This window comes from Rana temporaria, chromosome 11, assembly GCF_905171775.1.
Source record: "Rana temporaria chromosome 11, aRanTem1.1, whole genome shotgun sequence".
In the NCBI taxonomy this organism is placed as follows: Eukaryota; Metazoa; Chordata; class Amphibia; order Anura; family Ranidae; genus Rana; species Rana temporaria.
In genome coordinates this window covers 13,075,996-13,092,018 of record NC_053499.1, presented here as the reverse complement: position 1 = coordinate 13,092,018, position 16,023 = coordinate 13,075,996, and the positions used below count along the sequence as shown (strand labels likewise).

Sequence of the window (16,023 nt, the reverse complement as noted above, 5' to 3'; positions counted from 1 at the left end):
TTGTTACTTTGCTCGATATCACTTGGCTAACATGATTTTTTAAATTGGACCCCCCCCGATCTATTTCTCCATATTCCATATGCCATTTTGGGTTGATACATTAAGAATATCAAATGGATCCTGAAGAAGCCTGATTGGGCGAAACACGTCAATTCAACCATCACCTTGTATTTTTTTGGTTGTATAACAAACTTGTCAGCAGAGACAAAATAAAAAAAAAAAACTTTTTTTGACTGTACTTCCACATTTTAGACTATGTATAATAAATATTCTAGTTTTTAACCACTTAAGACCCGGACCTTTAGGCAGCTAAAGGACCTGGCCAGTTTTTGCGATTCGGCACTGCGTCGCTTTAACTGACAATTGCGCGGTCGTGCGACGTGGCTCCCAAACAAAATTGGAGTCCTTTTTTCCCCACAAATAGAGCTTTTCTTTTGGTGGTATTTGATCACCTCTGCGGTTTTTATGCTTTATGTTTTTGCGCTATAAACAAAAATAGAGCAGCAATTTTGAAAAAAATTCAATATATTTTACTTTTTGCTATAATAAATATCCCCCCAAAATATATAAAACATTTATTTATTTATTTTTTCCTCAGTTTAGGCCGATACGTATTCTTCTACATATTTCTGGTAAAAAAAAAAAAACGCAATAAGCGTTCATCGATTGGTTTGCGCAAAATTTATAGCGTTTACAAAATAGGGGATAGTTTTATTGCATTTCTTATAATTTTTTTTTTTTTTTTTTTTTTTTACTACTAATGGCGGCGATCGGCTTTTTTTTTTTTTTTTTTTTTGACTGCGACACTATGGCGGACAATTTTGACACATTTTTGGGACCATTGTCATTTTCACAGCAAAAAATGCACTGTTTACTGTGAAGATGACAATTGCAGTTTGAGAGTCAACCACAAGGGGGCGCTGAAGGGGTTAAGTGTGACCTCATTTGTGTTTCTAACTGTAGGAGGGTGTGGCTGTAGGTGTGACGTCATTGATTGTGTTTCCCTATAAAAGGGAACAGACGATCGATGACGGCGCCACAGTGAAGAACGGGGAAGCTGTTCACACACAGCTCTCCCCGTTCTTCAGCTCCAGGGAGCGATCGCGGGACTCCAGTGGTGATCGGGTCTGCGGGGTCACGGAGCTTCGGACCGGGTCGCAGGCGCGCGCCGGCGACCCACGGCTGGGCACTTAAAGAGGACGTACCTGTAAATGTGGATGATGGGGCGTGTCTTATGTTAATTCTTGGTGACCCGGCGTGATTGATGTTTTTCCCGAACGGCGCATGCGCCGTGCGTGGAATTTCCCAGTGTGCATTGCTCCAAAGTACGCCGCAAGAACGTCATTGGTTTCGACGTGAACGTAAATTACGTCCAGCCCTATTCGCGAACGACTTAGCAAACAACGTAAAAAATTCAAATTTCGACGCTGGAACGACGGTCATACTTAACATTGCGTGTGCCTCCTAATAGCAGGAGTAACCTTACGCCGAAAAAGCCTAACGTAAACGACGTAAAAAAAAATTGCGCCGGGCATACGTAAATTTGTGAATCGGCGTATCTAGGTCATTTGCATATTCTATGCCGGAAGCGACACCTAGCGCCCAGCGTAAATATGCACCCTAAGATACGACGGTGTAAGAGACTTACGCCAGTCGCATCTTAGGCTAATGTCGGCGTATCTTGCTTTCTGAATACAGAAAGATACGCCGGCGCAGATTTAAATTTACGCGGCGTATCTATAGATACGCCGGTGTAAATTCTCTCTGAATCTAGCCCATATTGTTTTTTATACGTAAACAAAAAGTGCCAGAAAAGTCCTGGTCTGTTTTAAAAAGGAAAAAAAGAAAATGAAAAAGAAAAGAGTAATGGTAGTCAAAATCATGAAATGTAATCAAGTAGACGAACTAAAAATATGCATAAGAAAATAAATTACCAGAGAGCTGTGAATTGGCTGCTTTTCCATCAGCAAGAAAACATTTTTTTAAGAGAAGTGTGAATTTTTATGTCGAACAGTTTTAATATGACGTTCAACATTTTCCCAACAGACGAGAGTCCTGAGGTTTTTGTAGTTCTAGGAAGGCATGGACATAAACATCCATCTCCTCATAATGGAGACCTCCGCCAGCCGAGCCAAGCCTGGGTGCTCTGCCAAGTGGCAGCGATGCGGGGGAGAGGGGGGGCCCTGGCTCGCTTCCTAATTACACGCTCTAATCCGAGGCCAGCAAAATCAAGCACCGCCGGAAGAGTAATTAGGCTTTCACTGGCCTTTATTTTTATTTTTTTAAACGCACGCTATGCACGTGTCCAAAATGATTCATCTTTATGTAGTAAGCGGGCAGCTAGGAAGAAGTCTGTGCCAACGTTCCTGCTGTGCAATATGGATTTCTGAATTTGTCATTTTAAAGTGAACCTGTCATGCTGACAGGAGCCTTCGTTTCGCAGATGGGCTTTGTGAACTTTTGGAAATTCATGGAAATTCATGTAAAGTAGTTCTCTACTTTTGCAGTTGCTGCAGAATGGCAGTTGTAGTCGCTGTGTACATCAATACGGGAAGATTTCTTTGTCCTTTTCTATAAATAAAACAATTAAAAACCTTTCTTGGAATTTGCCTTATCGGCTAGTAGAGGAGAGTTCCAGCCTATGCCCTGTCCCACATTAAAAAAAGCAAATTCTGTATTTGTGCCTGCCCTGGTTTTTTATTGCCTCCCCTCCCCCCCCCCCCCTATCAATGTGCAAATTTACATTTTTCATTACATATCATCTTTTTGACCCAGTGATGTCACTGTGATTCTCTATTACTCCTCTCAAGAGCCTCGGCCCTGATGGTGATCTGAAGGAGTGGGTGTTCTAGGCAGGCTGTATCTGTATGCTGGCCACCTTTTACTTGACACCCACTTGTGACGGTGAGCATCTACAACTGAAATCTAATGAATGAAATGACTTCTCACTCTGCATCTCTTGCCACCCTCTTCCAACATGGCTCACCTCTGCACCCCTGCTACTGTGTTGCCAACCTTGTTGATCTCGGCAACACAAATCACTTCTGAATCCCTTGACGCCCTCTTCGAAGGCTGCTCACCTCAGCGTTCCTCCGACGCCCTCTTCCAACTTTGTCCACCTCGGCGTCCCCCTCCCTCCGACACCCTCTTCCAAGCCTGCTTACCTCTGCACTCTGCATCCGACACCCTCTTCGACGTCTGCTCACCTCGGCGTTCCTCCGACAACCATTTTCGACGTCTGCTCACCTCGGCGTTCCTCCGACACCCTCTTCGACGTCTGCTCACCTCGGCGTTCCTCCGACACCCTCTTCGACGGCTGCTCACCTCGGCGTTCCTCCGACACCCTCTTCGACGGCTGCTCACCTCGGCGTTCCCCCCCCCCCCCCCCCCCGACACCCTCTTCGACGGCTGCTCACCTCGGCGTTCCCCCGCCCCGACACCCTCTTCTAAGGCACCTTGGCGTCGTCCCCCCCCCCCCCCCCGACACCCTCTTCAAAGGCTGCTCACCTTGGCATTCCTCCGATGGCTGCTCACCTTGGCATTCCTCCGACGGCTGCTCACCTTGGCATTCCTCCAACGCGCTCTTCGAAGGCACCTCGGTGTCACCCCCCCGACACCCTCTTCAAAGGCTGCTCACCTTGGCATTCCCCCCGACACCCTCTTCAAAGGCTGCTCACCTTGGCATTCCCCGACACCCTCTTCAAAGGCTGCTCACCTCGGCTTTCCCCCGACACGCTCTTCCAACACTAATCAATGTACTTAGCTGCTGCTGTGCCTGTGAATGCTCTTGTGTGGCTACCCCTGTTAGTGGGACTTGTAGCTTGTGTGGATAAAAATCTCCTGAGGCACATCAGCAAAATCATATCTACAATGTACATGCATCTCCAAATCGCATCAGTTGAGTGCTTCCCTTAATGTGCATGCCACCCTTGAGGACAGAGCCGTAATGTGCATGTCACCCTTGAGCACAAAGCCGTAATGTGCATGTCACCCTTGAGCACAGAGCTGTAATGTGCATGCCGCCCTGGAGCACAGAGCCGTAATGTGCATGCCGCCCTCGAGCACAGAGCCGTAATGTGCATGCCGCCCTCGAGCACAGAGCCGTAATGTGCATGCCACCCTTGAGCACAGAGCCGTAATGTGCATGGCTCCCTTGAGCACAGAGCCGTAATGTGCATGGCTCCCTTGAGCACAGAGCCGTAATGTGCATGGCTCCCTTGAGCACAGAGCCCCAATGTGCATGGCTCCCTTGAGCACAGAGCCGTAATGTGCATGGCTCCCTTGAGCACAGAGCCGTAATGTGCATGGCTCCCTTGAGCACAGAGCCGCACTGTGCATGGCTCCCTTGAGCACAGAGCCGCACTGTGCATGGCTCCCTTGAGCACAGAGCCGCACTGTGCATGCCACCCTTGAGCACAGAGCCGTAATGTGCATGGCACCCTTGAGAACAGAGCCGTAATGTGCATGGCACCCTTGAGAACAGAGCCGTAGTGTGCATGGCTCCCTTGAGAACAGAGCCGTAATGTGCATGGCTCCCTTGAGCACAGAGCCGTAATGTGCATGGCTCCCTTGAGCACAGAGCCGTAATGTGCATGGCTCCCTTGAGCACAGAGCCGTAATGTGCATGGCTCCCTTGAGCACAGAGCCGTAATGTGCATGGCTCCCTTGAGCACAGAGCCGTAATGTGCATGCCACCCTTGAGCACAGAGCCGTAATGTGCATGCCACCCTTGAGCACAGAGCCGCACTGTGCATGCCTCCGGAGTGCAGCACTAGAGTGCTGCTCGGAATACATGTGTCTCTTGAGCACAGCTTAAGAGCGCTGCTGCCTGTGTTGCACATATAGAATGTTCCCCAAGCACAACTGTTGTGTGGTCCCCGTAATGTACAGGCATCCCTGATCAAAGCATATGAAGATGCACATCACATCAGAGCGGCTTTGTCTGGCTTCCAGGGAAACCCTCCAAAGTCAGATGAGCCACATTTAGTAGAAACTAAGCACACCGACACTTCAAAGGCTCATTATTCTACAAAGACTAAACGCATCAAGGGAACAGGTAACAAGAACGACGTACCGTATGCTGCTACAGTGATTTTTTAATTTTGATTTTTTATTCAAATAGAGGATTTAATAACACTTAAGCTGGTTCTATTTTAAAAATCTATTTAATGACTTTAATGAATACTTCCCCAGATTAAATTGTGGTCTTTTTTGCTACCTGCCTGGAGCTCAGCTTTATAGTAGAATTAGATCTATAATTAAGCTCATTTACTGTGAAATGCGTCAGCCATTCGTTCCACTTTTAAGTACGTTATTTCTCTGTTTTTGTTTTATTTTTTTATTCCGTTAAATTATCTCGGTGATTTGTTTTATGTCTTGTGACAATCTTTTGTACTTTCATTTTCTTTTCTTTATTTTTTTCTCAGTTATCAGCGTTCTGCTTCCTTTGTGGCTTTTTACAAACCCTTCGGCAGCCGCCCAGCTCTCTCTCTTTTCTTTTTTCTGAGTCGAGCGTTTTGGCCGCGTGCCAGTCGGAGCACGGGTGTTTAATTGCTAGTGTGCCGCTAATTGCAGGTCACTCGAACATGTGGATTAAAAAGACATGAGTGATGATGGCAAATTTTGTGGAGGGACAAAGATGCGGGACGTATGGAAAGGGCAAAACGATGTTTCATTTATCGGGATAGAAGCTGGAAAAAAAAAATGTTGATGATAAAAAAAAAAAAAAAAAAAAAAAGAAGCTGAAGTGCTTTAGTGTCTGAAAAAAAAAAAAAAAACGAAAGCACGCATATGTAAACGGCGATTGCACCACAAGTTCTACGAACTTTATAGCCAGCGCAAAGCATGCGTATCTATTTACTTGGTGTAACATTTACATTTTACCTCAAATTTTTGGTGTGTGTTTTATATAAAAAAAAAAAAAAGATGTTGCGCCAAGTAAATAGATGGTATGTATATGTATGTGTATGAATATATATAATATACACATTTCATTATTCGTTAGTGTATTGTTTCCAAAAACATTGCGTTTTAAAAAATGTAAACGCCCGTCATTTTATTCTCTAGGGCAGGGGTCTCCAATTTTATTTTTATTTATTTTTTACCCCATCAGTGGTGTCGGTGGGAGAAATGGAGCCACATCATTGGTGTCGGTGGGAGGAATAGTGCCCCATCATTGGTGTCTGTTTTGAGGAATAGTGCCTCATGTTAGTGAGAGAAATGGTACCCCATCGTTGGTGTCTCGTCTCTTTTTTTTTTTTTTTTTTTTCAATAAATTTTTATTGGTATATTTAATAATACATAAACAATAAACAAAAGTAACAATCTGTTTTTGTACAGAAACATGCAATGAATAAGCATACATAGGATTATATAAATTCATCAGGTAGCCAAATTGGAATATCAGTCGAGTAAGTAAGTAATAAATTAAATAAAAAGAATGTATCAAACTGAACCTGGAAAACCACTACTCGTTGTTTAATTCATTTTAAAAACATCAAGATTAACGCATTAAGAAGCTTCTGATAGAAACACAGAAAAGAGCAACAAGGTAACCCAATCAATTAATATTTGTAATAAGCGACACAATGGGTCACAGAAAACTCAATGGGGAATAAAAGCAATAACCCTTCATAGGAATGACATGAGCAACAATGGCTATGTGTTATTTATGTACCAAGTTTTCCAGGGGGCCCATGAGATTGTGTGTTTAGGTAAGGTAAATAGTGACACAGCCATCATCTTCTCATATGTGCAATGGATATTGGTTAAGTCAATAGCTTCCAAAATACTAGGAGGACACGGATCTTTCCATTTTCTGGTTATCGAAAGTCTGGCAGCCATAAGTAAATGAACTATTGAGCACCTGAGATTCGCTGAAAAGTTTTCAATACCCAGAGAAAGCAAAGCTAAGGCAGGGTCTGGATTAATCCTCTTGTCAGATAAATCGGATATAATTCCGAATACCTCCGCCCAATATTTCGCAAGCATAGGGCAACCCCATAAAGTATGTAGGAGGTCACCTCTAAATCCGCACAATCTCCAGCACCTGTCCGACTGCTGTCCGCCAAATTTTGATAAAACATCTGGGGTATAATACCACCTCAACGTGAACTTAACAGATAATTCCCATAATGTAGTACAACTAGATGTTGATTGATTTAGCTTGCACGCGATATGCCATTGGTCATCCGTATACGATTGACCTAGATCCTTCTCCCATTGGATATGTGAGGAGGTTTTAGAAAAACTCTGCTTTTCTTGGAGCAAATTATAGAAAACGGAGATTCCCTTCTTCCTGAGTTCCAGCGAAGTTAAATAGGACCACATTACGGGATGTACAAGAATAGTGTTGAAGTTTAATTTGCTTATACATTTTACTATGAGAGAATAATGAGTTTGGCACCAGCTAGGTAAATCGAATTCAGATTGAATGATTTGGAAGGATTTAACTTCTCCTTTGTGGAAAAGGTCATGTATGTGGTTAATACCATGATCCCTCCAAAGATCCAGTGGAATGTGTTTTAAAACTAGACTTAATACAGTCAGTGGAGCATGCACTTTAAGAGTAGAGGTGTCTCGTCTCTTCATTGGTGTCTCTGGGATAAATTGTGGCCCGTCATTGGTGTCTCTGGGAGGAATAGTGGCCCGTCATTGGTGTCTCTGGGAGGAATAGTGGCCCGTCACTGGTGTCTCTGGGAGGAATAGTGGCCCGTCATTGGTGTCTCTGTGAGGAATAGTGGCCCGTCATTGGTGTCTCTGGGAGGAATAGTGGCCCATCATTGGTTTCTCTGGGAGGAATAGTGGCCCGTCATTAGTGTCTCTGGGAGGAATAGTGGCCCGTCATTGGTGTCTCTGGGAGGAATAGTGGCCCGTCACTGGTGTCTCTGGGAGGAATAGTGGCCCGTCATTTGTGTCTCTGGGAGGAATAGTGGCCCGTCATTGGTGTCTCTGGGAGGAATAGTGGCCCGTCATTGGTGTCTCTGGGAGGAATAGTGGCCCGTCATTGGTGTCTCTGGGAGGAATAGTGGCCCGTCATTGGTGTCTCTGGGAGGAATAGTGGCCCGTCATTGGTGTCTCTGGGAGGAATAGTGGCCCGTCATTGGTGTCTCTGGGAGGAATAGTGGCCCGTCATTGGTGTCTCTGGGAGGAATAGTGGCCCGTCATTGGTGTCTCTGGGAGGAATAGTGGCCCGTCATTGGTGTCTCTGGGAAGAATAGTGGCCCGTCACGGGTGTCTCTGGGAGGAATAGTGGCCCGTCACTGGTGTCTCTGGGAGGAATAGTGCTCCATCATTGGTGTCAGTGGAAGGAATAGTGCCCCATCATTGGTGTCAGTGGAAGGAATAGTGTCCAATCATTGGTGTCAGTGGAGAGGAATAGTGCCCCATCATTGGTGTCAGTGGGAGGAATAGTTCCCCATCATTGGTGTCGGTGGAGAGGAATAGTGCCTCATGTTAGTGGGAGAAATGGTACCCCATCGTTGGTGTCTCGTCTCTTCATTGGTGTCTCTGGGAGAAATAGTGGCCCGTCATTGGTGTCTCTGGGAGGAATAGTGGCCCGTCATTGGTTTCTCTGGGAGGAATAGTGGCCCGTCATTGGTTTCTCTGGGAGGAATAGTGGCCCATCATTGGTGTCTCTGGGAGGAATAGTGCCTTTAAGAGCCAGATAATGGTAAGCAAAGGGCCACATTCCGCTCTTGGGCTGCAGTTTGGAAACCACTGCTATCTAATAAAAAAAAAAAAATATATATATATATATATATATATTATATTATATTTTAGTAGTTAAAGACACTAAAGAGTTCACCTTTAAAATAATAAAAAATAAAATAATGAATGCACATTTTGCATTTGCAGTTTTTTGTTTTTTGACTTTCTCTGATCTTTTCTTTGTTTTAGGATTGATTGCTGGTCTGTAAAAGAGAGGAAGACGATGTCCTCCAAGCCGCCTCCTCCATTAATGAAGAAACACAGCCAGACAGACCTAGTAAGTCGGCTGAAGACTCGTAAGATCCTGGGTGTTGGCGGGGAGGATGACGATGGAGAAGTACACAGGTCTAAGGTAAGTGATCTCCACCTAATGTGCTTGAGGCTAAAAGAGAACTTGTCAAGACTATAATATGTGGGTGGCCATTGCCGGCCTCGTCTATAGAAAAAAATACCTGAATGCCATGCTGAGCCTCAAGAAGTGTAGAGCGTAGGGGGTCCTGACTTTATTTTGCTGCATGTTCCAGGTCTCTGACCCAAAGGATTGGAGCTCCCTGGACTCATGCAAAAAGGAGGGTGACCACCTCTCTCATAGCATGCAGCTCTGCAGACATTGTGCCACTGTGCCTGCTCTTTGGTGCACTATTGAGAGAGAGTGTCTACCTTCCTTTGTGCAATGGTTTTTTTTTGGTTGATATTTATTTGTCCCTTTTTTAAAGAAAAAAAAAAAAAAATCTGCATCACCGCTGAATTTTGACAGCTGGTCTCCCTCTGCATTCAGTTACATATAGTGTAACTGAAACTGACAAATCGGCTCAGTGTGAAACCTGCCAGTGCCAATCAGTAGCAACTAGTGCCACCTGCCAAAAAAATTAAAATCGGACACAAAGATTGGCATCCTATATAGGCCATCGGCCGCCCCGATTTCTAAATATCGGCATCGGTCAGAGAAAAAAACCCCCATCGGTCGACCGCTAAAGCCCTGTACACACGATCGGTCCATCCGATGAGAGCGGTCTGATGGACCGTTTTCATCGGTTAACCGATGAAGCTGACTGATGGTCCGTCACGCCCACACACCATTGGTTAAAAAAAAGGATTGTGTCAGAACGCTGTGGCGTAAAACACAACGACGAGCTGAAAAAAACGAAGTTCAATGCTTCCAAGCATGCGTCGACTTGATTCTGAGCATGCGTGGATTTTTAACCGATGGTCGTGTCTACTAACGATCGTTTTTTTTTTTTTTTGTTTCTATCGGTTAGGAATCCATCAGTTAAATTTAAAACAAGTTGGCTTTTTTTTTTAAACCGATGGATAAATAACCGATGGGGCCCACACACGATCGGTTTGGACCGATGAAAACGGTTCATCAGACCGTTCTCATCAGTTTAACCGATCGTGTGTACGCGACCTTAGAGTCTGGTGACCAAGGGGGGGTCATCCTGATATGCTACATCTGACCATATGTGATCTATGGGGTCACCCTATTTGATCTAGTAAATGAATATTGGGCGTATATTATGAAAAGAGGAAGAGTGACACCTGGTGGCCATTGATATAATTACTTATAAACTTACCTAATATGACATTCATTTATGAGGGTTTGATCATCTGGTGAGCGTTTTTTTATTTTATTAATTTTTTTTGGACGCAGGGATCACCAGTCGGAGGGCTGGAAATCGATTAATTTTTATAATTGCTGAACCTGTCGGGGGGGATTGGGGTAATTACAGCTGTCGGTCCTTTTGGTTGTTTTAATATTTGAAGGATTGCAATAAAAGCTGGTTTTATGATGTTGGGGTTTCCCCATTGAAGAATATGGCTAGGACTCAGGAATTGGAACAGGGACTGAGGTCAGAAGGCAAGTTCCCAGAGGTCAAAGGTCACAAGGCATGGCTGACCCACCCCCACCAAAGTGTACCGCCTACCCCAACTAAGTTGGGGAATGAACAAGTTGGGGAAAGCGTCTTTTAACCACTTCCGGACCGCCGCATGTACATTTACGTCGGCAGAATGGCACGGACAGGCACATCAATGTACCTGTACGTGCCTGCCTAGACGTGGGTCGGGGGTCCAATCGGGACCCCCCCCCCCGTACATGCGACGGTTCCCGTGGCTTCAGGAGCGCTCCGGGACAACGGCACGGCTATTCTTTATAGCTGCTCCGTCACGATCGCTCCCCGGAGCTGAAGAACGGGGAGAGCTGTATGTAAACACGGCTTCCCCGTGCTTCACTGTGGCGGCTGTATCGATCGAGTGATCCCTTTTATAGGGAGACTCGATCGATGACGTCAGACCTACAGCCACACCCCCCTACAGTTGTAAACACACACTAAGTGAACCCTAACTCCTACAGTGCCCCCTGTGGTTAACTCCCAAACTGCAACTGTCATTTTCACAATAAACAATGCAATTTAAATGCATTTTTTGCTGTGAAAATGACAATGGTCCCAAAAATGTGTCAAAATTGTCCGAGGGGTCCTCCATAATGTCGCAGTCACAAAAAAGATCGCTGCCATTAGTAGTCAAAAAAATAATAATAATAAAACTATCCCCTATTTTGTAAACGCTATAAATTTTGCGCAAACCAATCGATAAACGCTTATTGCGATTTTTTTTTATTTATTTTTTTACCAAAAATAGGTAGAATACGTATCGGCCTAAACTGAGGGAAAAAAAATGTTATGTTTTTGGGGGATATTTATTATAGCAAAAAGTAAAAAATATTGCATTTTTTTCAAAATTGTCGCTCTATTTTTGTTTATAGCGCAAAAAATAAAAACCACAGAGGTGATCAAATACCACCAAAAGAAAGCTCTATTTGTGGGGAAAAAAGGACGCCAATTTTGTTTGGAAGCCACGTCGCAAGTCCGCGTAATTGTCTGTTAAAGCGACGCAGTGCCGAATTGTAAAAACCCCTTGGGTCATTTAGCAGCATATTGGTCCGGTCTTTAAGTGGATATATATATATATATATATATATATATATATATATATAACAATTTTTTTTTTTTTTTCCACGTCAGATAATTTTGTCCTTATCCCCACTTGTTCGTTCGTTTTTTTTTTTTTTTCTTCTTCCCCCATGAACAATCTTTTGTCTGGCCTCTCCTCTCCTGGATGAGGATTTTCTGCTCTGATGGCCATCTCCTGTTAAGTTTTTCTCTAATCTCCCTGCTGCCTTCCTTTTTTCTGAGGCTCTTCAGATGCTGTCAGGATTAATTCAGTCACTGACATTTATCCTTAACCCCTTAAGGCCTGCAGAGGATGGTATTCCCCCCCCAAGCTTCCCTTCTGAGTGGCCTGGCAGGCGTGTAATTACACCATTAAGAATTCATTAACACTCGCCTCTATAATGATTTCCCGTTGCTTCGTCCTATCCTGGCACTGTGATGCGCTTTGCGGGAGAACGGCGGGGTCCTAGTCCGGTGTTCCATTCTCAGGGCTCATAGTAGGAGAATGCTGGAGGTGGCAAATGGTTCCTTCTGTAAATGTGATCTTGGATTTAAAGCCCAAGTTCAATTTTATTTTTTTCTGGAAGATTAAAAAAAATAGTAGCTCAGCATAGCTAAGAAAAGGAAGGGAAAATTTTGCAGCAATACTCTCCTCCTTTTCTGGAATTGTCCTATCAAGCCATCATAGACACGCCCTATGGGACGCGTTCTCACGCTGTCCCTGGCCTCAGTGCTTCTGTATAGCATCGCGCTCACACCTCATCACATGAGCACCATTTTCTCCAGGAAGAAGGACTACTAATCACCAGAGGGGACCCCAAACCAGGCAGAAGATTGCCGAGTTTAAGCTATGTATGATGTGATTCTTTTTTTTTTTTTTTTTAAACCATGTTGGGCGTCTGGAGTTGGGCTTTAATGTCTTTTAAAGCCAAATTATTTCCTTCCTTTTTTTTTTTTTTTTTTTTTTTACCAAACTTTCCCAATGTAAGGGGCATTTTCCCCACTGACCACCAATGTAGCCGCCAATGGAAGGGGCATTCTTCTCCCTGGCCGCCAATGGAAGGGGCATTCTTCTCCCTGGCCGCCAATGGAAGGGGCGTTCTTCTCTCTGGCCGCCAATGGAAGGGGCGTTCTTCTCTCTGGCCGCCAATGGAAGGGGCGTTCTTCTCTCTGGCCGCCAATGGAAGGGGCGTACTTCTCTCTGGCCGCCAATGGAAGGGGCGTACTTCTCTCTGGCCGCCAATGGAAGGGGCGTACTTCTCTCTGGCCGCCAATGGAAGGGGCGTTCTTCTCTCTGGCCGCCAATGGGAGGGGCGTTCTTCTCCCTGGCCGCCAATGGAAGGGGCGTACTTCTCTCTGGCCGCCAATGGAAGGGGCGTACTTCTCTCTGGCCGCCAATGGAAGGGGCGTTCTTCTCTCTGGCCGCCAATGGAGGGGCGTTCTTCTCTCTGGCCGCCAATGGAAGGGGCGTACTTCTCTCTGGCCGCCAATGGAAGGGGCGTACTTCTCTCTGGCCGCCAATGGAAGGGGCGTTCTTCTCTCTGGCCGCCAATGGGAGGGGCGTTCTTCTCCCTGGCCGCCAATGGGAGTTTTTTCATTCTTTCATTTTTCTTAGGGGTTCCCTGAAACCTAAAAGTTATTTCAAGGGTTAAAAAGGCCTATGTATACAATCTCAACAGCCCATGTGCAATAACCTTTGAAAAGGTTAATTTCCAGAATAATAACCTTCCATCTCATCTGCAGATAACTTCACATTTCCATTACTGCAAAAATTCCAATTTGCTTTATCTGAGCCATTTCAACTGCCAAACCATTTAATTTTGGATGTCCCCAAATGCCATTGCTTCCTTCATGTAATAAAGAGCTAGGGAACTGTGGCTGAGGGCCGATTTAGGGACCTGTGACTGAGGGCCGATTTAGGGACCTGTGACTGAGGGCCGATTTAGGGACCTGTGACTGAGGGCCGATTTTAGGGACCTGTGGCTGAGGGCCGATTTTAGGGACCTGTGGCTGAGGGCCGATTTTAGGGACCTGTGGCTGAGGGCCGATTTTAGGGACCTGTGGCTGAGGGCCGATTTTAGGGACTTGTGGCTGAGGGCCGATTTTAGGGACCTGTGGCTGAGGGCCGATTTTAGGGACCTGTGGCTGAGGGCCGATTTTAGGGACCTGTGGCTGAGGGCCGATTTTAGGGACCTGTGGCTGAGGGCCGATTTTAGGGACCTGTGGCTGAGGGCCGATTTTAGGGACCTGTGGCTGAGGGCCGATTTTAGGGACCTGTGGCTGAGGGCCGATTTTAGGGACCTGTGGCTGAGGGCCGATTTTAGGGACCTGTGGCTGAGGGCCGATTTTAGGGACCTGTGGCTGAGGGCCGATTTTAGGGACCTGTGGCTTGTGGAGGGGGGGGGGGGGTGGGAGCGTTGGCCTGTGGAGGGAGGGGGGGTGGGAGTGGCCGACTCGGGCTCTCAGCTGCTTGCTGAGAGGCTGAGCTGGGTGCCGGTCCAAGCATGTGGGTGGATCCTGACGTCATTGTCGTGGTCTTGCCTAAACCTGGACCGCCTCTGTGACATCAGCCGATAGTGGGCTTCAGTCTGCTGAAAACGGGTCAAGGAGTGGCTACGGGACAACTCTGTGAATGTCCTTAAGTGGCCCAGCCAGAGCCCAGACTTGAACCCGATTGAACATCTCTGGAGAGATCTGAAAATGGCTGTGCACTGACGCCCCCCATCCAACCTGATGGAGCTTGAGAGGCCCTGCAAAGAAGAATGTGAGAAACTGCCCAAGAATAGGAGTGCCAAGCTTGTAGCATTGGTGCCAAAGGAGCTTCACCAAAGTATTGACAAAGGCTGTGATACTTCTGTGCGTGGGAGGAGCCTGTGATACTTCTGTGCGTGGGAGGAGCCTGTGATACTTCTGTGCGTGGGAGGAGCCTGTGATACTTCTGTGCGTGGGAGGAGCCTGTGATACTTCTGTGCGTGGGAGGAGCCTGTGATACTTCTGTACGTGGGAGGTGCCTGTGATTTTTTGTGTACGTGGGAGGTGCCTGTGATACTTCTGTATGTGGGAGGAGCCTGTGATTACTTCTGTATGTGGGAGGAGCCTGTGATTACTTCTGTATGTGGGAGGAGCCTGTGATTACTTCTGTATGTGAGAGGAGCCTGTGATTACTTCTGTGTGTGGGAGGAGCCTGTGATTACTTCTGTGTGTGGGAGGAGCCTGTGAATACATACACATATATATATATATATATATATATATATATATATATATATATATATATATATATATATAGTGTGTGTGTGTGTGTGTGTGTGTGTGTGTATGTGTGTGTGTGTGTATATATATAATTATAATTAGTGCTGTCAGTTAAACGCGTTATTAACAGCGTTAACACAAACCCATGTTAATGCCGTCAATTTTTTTATCGCGCGATTAACGTTCAGGGGTTAACGCTGCAGGCATCATCCCGGTACCGTTGTTTAGAGCGGGCGATCGGCTATCCAAACATAACAACCGATGCGGCTAAAAGCCGCTCGGTTGTTATGCCGGAGGAGCCCGCCGCCTTTTGCCGCTCTGACCGGGCCTCCTGTCCCACCGGGAGACCCGATCCTCCATCCGCCGCGCTCCGCCACTAAGCCGTAAACGGCTTTGATTCAGTCTCCGCATTGAAACCACGGAAGCGACGTCATGACGTCACTTCCGGGTTTCTCGGCTGCCAATGGCGCCGGATTTAAAAAAGTACACAGTATTCAGAATCGCCGTTTTCGGCGATCTGAATACTTTGAAGTGCAAAGGAGGGCTCGGAGGTCTTTTAGACCCCGATCCCTCCATAAAGAGTACCTGTCACCACCTATTGCTGTCACAAGGGATGTTTACATTCCTTGTGACAGCAATAAAAGTGATCAAAATTTTAAAAAATAAAAAAACACAATTTAATATTATAAAAAAAATAAATAAATAAATAAGAAAACAAAACAAAAAAATGTTTTAAAGGGTGAACCTCCTTAATCGTGCGATTAATCGTGAGTTAACTATGACATTAATGCGATTAATCGCGATTAGAAATTTGAATCGCTTGACAGCACTAATATATATATATATATATATATATATATATATATATATATATATATATATATATATATATATATATATATATATATATATATATGATTTTTTTCGTTCTTTTATTTTTAATAAATTTGCAAAGATTTCAAACACACTTCTCTCACGTTGTCATTATGGGGGATTGTTTGTAGAATTTTGAGGAAAATTTGTTTTTAATCCATTTTGGAATAAGACTGTAACATAACAAAATGTGGAAAAAGTGAAGCGCTGTGAATACTTCCTGGGTTTGCTCTGTATG

At 45.3% G+C, this 16,023-nt stretch overlaps 1 protein-coding gene across 1 annotated transcript in view; it reads left to right on the top strand.

The window, feature by feature from the left end:
* TP53I11 (tumor protein p53 inducible protein 11) overlaps positions 1-16,023 on the top strand; it is a 102,067-nt gene that overhangs the window by 59,794 nt on the left and 26,250 nt on the right. Inside the window, exon 2 of the mRNA XM_040328058.1 lies at positions 8,899-9,061. Within this exon, the coding sequence (XP_040183992.1) occupies positions 8,933-9,061 (129 nt within the window). The 5' untranslated portion in view covers positions 8,899-8,932. The remainder of the gene's footprint in view (positions 1-8,898; positions 9,062-16,023) is intronic.